A 5117-nucleotide genomic window follows, 5' to 3' on the forward strand; every position below is an offset into this window, starting at 1 on the left:
AAAAAACCATCGTCTCTTTTTCTATGAACCAAACATTGACTCTTTCTCTATAGGAACTGAAATATATGTATCACTATCATCTCTTGTGACTTTTTTTATTTCTATGTTTTCTGTATATCGTCTGAATCATAGGAGGCCATAATGTGAGGCCCCGAGGGCATAATTGTCTAGTTCTACTCCAGTTTGTGAGATGAGATCCATCCAAGCATCCAACGACCAACAAACAACTCCCACGGCTCGACGGATCTCTGATCTCCCCCCTCCTTTATCTCTCCAATCTTTTCACACGCCGGCAGCAGCGCCAGCAAACACATCCGGGGTCTCCCCTTCTCCGTCACACCTACCAGCAGAGAGGAGAGGAGAGGAGAGGGATCTCTCTCTGCTCCCCGCCTCCCCATCCATGGCGGCGCCGAGCTGGATCCGGCTGCCACGCGCCACCATAATCCTGCTCCTCCTCGCCCTCCACCTCTCCCTCTCCCTCGCCGCCCAGTTCGAGGGGTTCGACTCCGACGAGCTCCCCTCCTCCGCCGCCGGCGACGTCGCGTCCTCCGACGATGATGACGAGGGGCTCGACCTCGACCTCCCGCCCCCTCCGCCCATCTCCCTCTCCGTCTCCGCGCCTTCCCCTCCCGTGACCACCACCACCACTGCCGCAAACCCTAGCCTTAACCCCAACCCCGCGACCACGCCCCCGAATCCCACCCCCTCGCTCGATTTCTGGGACGAGGACGAGTTCGAGGGCATCCCTGTCCCGGAAGCGGCGGTCTCCGGCGACTCCTCCGCGCCGGCCGAGTCCGCCCCGTCAGATCCCTCTGCTGAGGAAGCGGCCGAGGCGGCGCCGGCCACGCCGAGGGGCCCGGCGGAGCTCATCCGCGCGTTCGCCGTCGAGATCGCGTGCGTCAGCTTCCTGATCTGCTTCGTGCTCAACTACTTCACTGGGAAGCGGCAGAACGAGGCGATCGCCCTCGCCTGGGCCACCAAGTTCGCCACCAGAGACTCCATCTTCGACAAGAACTTCAGTCTCCTTGGCACCGGCGACGGGAAGGATACACCTCTCCTCCTCAAGGAAGGACAGGACGTGTTCAAGTTCTACGCCAGCGGCAGGCGGTTCTGCCAGGGGGTGCTCGCCACCATGGAGATGCGTGCGCGGCATGACCTGCTGACAAAGCTGCTGGAGCTCGTCTTCCCCAGGAAGGATACCATCACGTTCGAGGTGGTGATGAACGAGGAAGCCATGGACCACGTGATGGTGGCCGTGGCTAGGAAGAAGGCGGCCAAGGGGATGCAGAAGGAGGAGAGGGATCTGCAGAAGTTTGCCTCTGTTCTCGCTTCTGCACCTGCTGGGAAGAAGTGGGTTGCAGATGAGCTTTCAGTGGTTGCTGAGTCAAAGGAGGTTGCTGGGGATATGATCACTGAGGCTGTGCTGGATCAGGTGAGAGTTTACTTGCTTACCTCCATTCAGAATTTTGGTCTTATAGATACAGCTGAACTGGGTAACTGGTTCCTTCTTAGTTAACATAGACACTGATTTAGATTTTCTTTATGGAAGCATCATAGATGCATCTCAATTAAGATTGGGCTAGTATTACTTTTGAATTGTTTAAGAATAACTCAAAAGCAGAAAAACGGAATGTTTGTGATTTGAGAACCCAACATACTTTTCTTGAATGCCATTAATCACAGATATATGATTCAGATTATGTGCAAGATATATTTTAAAGTACTGAATTGAGCTTGAACTTACAGGGAGAATTAGCACCAATTGTTTCCCATGTTTATAACTAACATCCCAATGGGTAACTTATTGTAAGATAATATATTGGTGCTATATTATCAAGCGGTGAGAAAATCACCTGTTTTTATGCTAGCAATGATTTTATAACTGTAGAAGTAATGTATGAACATATCCTGTTAATGTCTTTAAGAGTTTAAGTAAGGTTTTGTTGATTTTCAGCATGCCATATTTGTCTTGAGAATGGTTTTTAGAGCAACTTTTGTGCCTATGATGATTTTGTGCATGATGAAGCCTCGTTTAGATATGGAAGGAACATCTGGGACTTTTACTATCATTGTCAATAGTTCAATCATGCTAAGACTGTACCTAGCAACCGTTTTGTGTGTGTTACTTAAGTAACTCTTCAATGTTAGTACAAGAACAAAGTTATGTGCGTCGTGTAGCCATTCTGCTTGAGAAACAGACGTTTGTAGTTAAGACCCTGCTTATCTTAGTTTTTTTTTTTGTATAAGCTGGCCTTGGTATGGAGCTTTATTGAAAAGGTAGTTTTTGAACTCAAACAATATGTACAATAGAAACAAAGCAAAATTTGGCCCCTCACCCTTCCCTGAGCTTAATGATCTTCCATAAAATCTGAAGAAAATCAATAGAACCTACCAAGAGGTTATTGTATTTAGTGTGATATTACCATGATTGAGCAATGCTACACGGTGCCCTACATCTATATAATGTTCTCATTTTTTTTTCTGCAGGTGCTTGGTGAGAAAGCATTCGAGAAAATGGGAAAGTGGTTCATCTCACTTCATTTTTCAGATCAATTGGCAGGCTCTTACAAGAAAGTCCTCTCGTTCAAGTTTGTGCTGCCAGATGCAAACAACATGGCTGATATGACAAAATTAGTTGCTCTTGTGCCATTCTACATTGATTTGGTTGGACGTTACAAGCTGAGCTCACATGTAAGCACCAACTTTGTTTTTTCTTCCCCTTGGTTCACAGGATTTTCAGTCATATATTTTCTTAATCTTCCTACCCATGCTGAACTGCAGGCACGCTCGAAAACTGATGCTGCTAGGACAAAGGCTGCCCAGGAGGCTTTCAGGGAGCTTCAGGGTGTGAGGCAGGAAACCCTGCTGAGGAAAAAGGCTGAAAAGAAAAAGCTTATGGAAGAGGCAGAGGCCAAACTGAGCGCCGAGGTACTCCGGAAGAAAGAGGAGAAAGAACGGAATCGGCAGATGAAGAAGGGGGCGCCCAAAGTTAAAATGCTGCGGTCTTAATAACATGAAGAATCTGTCGTAGTTACTGGCTTCGCTGTTCACTCGCTTATTAGCCAATCTATAGTTCAGCATTGTCTAGACTCTTTTATGTTCCAATTTTGGGCCATCAGGGTCCGTGTTACGAGAATCAAGCGCAAGGAAGAAAAAAAGAAATGCTGACAAAGATGCTGCGGTGCACTTTGGTTCACTCTTATCCGATTCGTGCACACAGCACAACAGCTCATTTGTAAGGAAAAACTCAAGAAGACACTTCCCTGATTTGCTGTGTAATACGTTGATAGATCTGTGGTCAGAAACTACACTTGGATCACGTGGTTTTATGTTTGAGCCGACTTGCTTGCTGTTAATGTTCGGTTTACGCGGATCTTCTACTTGCAGGATAACCGTGGCAGCATGTTTTATCTGTTTCAGGCTTATACCTTTATAGATATATTTATAAATAAAAGAAAATGCGGTTTGATCTGTGGGTTGATGATTTCTTCCGTAGGTAAATAATACTCCCTTTGTATCAAAATATAAGGTGTTTTGTGGGTTTAAATCTAGACAGGAAACGTCTTATATTGTGATCATACTCCCTCCCTATCAAAATATAAGTCAACAGTTGATGCTATGCGTGTTGCTCTTGAGGCGGGCATTCTTTCTCTCCTCTTTCATTTCCTGCAGCAGCGTCTCGCTTCCTTGCCGTCGCTAATGATCGATGGCAAAGCCAAGATCGGTAAAGACCAGCCTGCATTTTCCCTCCAAGTAGGGCCCACCTCTCCTGTATAAACTTCCCTTCAAGCAGGACCCATCTGTCATTGGATCATAACTTCTTCCCCAATAATCCCCGTTTCAGAGCAAAGCGCGTTTCATTTCAGAGAAGCACACATTTCAATCATAATAGGGGGCAAAAAATTAGTAGCATTGCAACTTACAATAATTGAACAACTTTGCTTAGAACTAAACTACTTGATTTGAACTAAAATACCTGCGTCTACTGTTAAATAGATAAATGTGTGGATGTTCTAACAGCGGAAGCTTGGGCTCTTAGATTCGGTCCATCCCTAGCGCATCGGGCGGGGACGCGGGGTGAAATCCTCGTTATTAATTCTGATAATCCAGAGGTCACTGAAACCATGAATAATGGCGGATGGTCGACATGAGCGGCCGCGCTCGCCCCTCCCCTCCTCTCGCCGGCCGCCGCGCTCGCCCCTCCCCTCCTCTCGCCGGCCGCCGCGCTCTCCCCTCCCCAGCTCCCCTCCCGTCGGCCGCCTGCTCGCCCCTCCCCTCACTGCTGCCTGCCCTCCTCCCGTGGCCGCCGCGCCCGCAGCTCCCCTTCTCCCATCGGTCGCCGCGCCCGCAGCTCCCCTCCTCCCGTCGGTCGCCGCGCTCGCCCCTCCCTTCCTCTCAGTCTCAGGCCTCAGCCGGTCGGTACAGATCCCCTCCTCTGTCTGGGAATCACACTGGGAACAGAATTTTAGGTCTTCCATTTTTTCTCTGGCTGTAGCCTGTAGGATTTCTCATTGCAGCCTCTGTGAAGATATAATCACGCACTCACATTGGATATAATTGCAGACTTGCAGTTGCAACTTGCAAAGCACAACATGAAGAGGAAAAGTGCCATTCTGGATCTTTTTAAAAAACATGAAGAGAAAGTGAGGAAGATTGCTACTGAACATCACACTGAAGATATTGAAAATGCGGGGTGTCCTAATTCCCCATCTCCTATCCATTCGGATACTGAAATCGAAGAGGCAACACCAAGTCTTCCATCACCTCAACAACCAAGTGCACATGTCTTTTCAGGTGATCCAGCGAAAAGAACTCCTATTTTCAGAGTATGATTTTAATGATCAAGATAGTGTTCGGAGAAGATATATTGCAAAAACAGCATGTCGTCCATATGGACATGCTTTTGAAGTCAGGAAAATCTATGGTAAAAACTGACACTTTAGTTTTGTTTGGTTTGAAAAGTATAGTTGGCTAGAATATAGTGTCTCAAAGGAAGCGGCGTATTGCTTTGTGTGTTATTTGTTCAAAGAGAAAACTAATGGGGGGCCTAGGGGTGATGCCTTTGTTAAAAATGGTTGGAGAAATTGAAACAAACCTGATGCATTGGACAAGCTTGT

At 47.4% G+C, this 5117-nt stretch overlaps 1 protein-coding gene across 1 annotated transcript; it reads left to right on the forward strand.

The window, feature by feature from the left end:
* Positions 1-249: 249 nt before the first annotated feature.
* Positions 250-3373, forward strand: LOC123446485 (uncharacterized protein At5g49945). Its single transcript, XM_045123068.1, has 3 exons — positions 250-1432; positions 2488-2691; positions 2782-3373. Exons 1-3 carry the CDS (start codon positions 401-403, stop codon positions 3007-3009), a joined length of 1464 nt encoding a protein of 487 aa, XP_044979003.1. The 5' UTR covers positions 250-400; the 3' UTR covers positions 3010-3373.
* The last annotated feature ends 1744 nt before the right edge of the window (positions 3374-5117 follow it).

This window comes from Hordeum vulgare, chromosome 1H, assembly GCF_904849725.1.
Source record: "Hordeum vulgare subsp. vulgare chromosome 1H, MorexV3_pseudomolecules_assembly, whole genome shotgun sequence".
Classification (NCBI taxonomy): domain Eukaryota; kingdom Viridiplantae; phylum Streptophyta; class Magnoliopsida; order Poales; family Poaceae; genus Hordeum; species Hordeum vulgare.

What these genes read in the sequence shown, in the direction of transcription:
- LOC123446485 (XM_045123068.1), top strand. Translation starts at nt 401, where the DNA reads ATGGCGGCGCCGAGCTGGATCCGGCTGCCACGCGCCACCATAATCCTG. An exon ending in CTGAGGCTGTGCTGGATCAG is followed by an intron (nt 1,433 to 2,487) that starts GTGAGAGTTTAC and finishes TTTTTTCTGCAG; the next exon opens with GTGCTTGGTGAGAAAGCATT. An exon ending in GTTACAAGCTGAGCTCACAT is followed by an intron (nt 2,692 to 2,781) that starts GTAAGCACCAAC and finishes GCTGAACTGCAG; the next exon opens with GCACGCTCGAAAACTGATGC.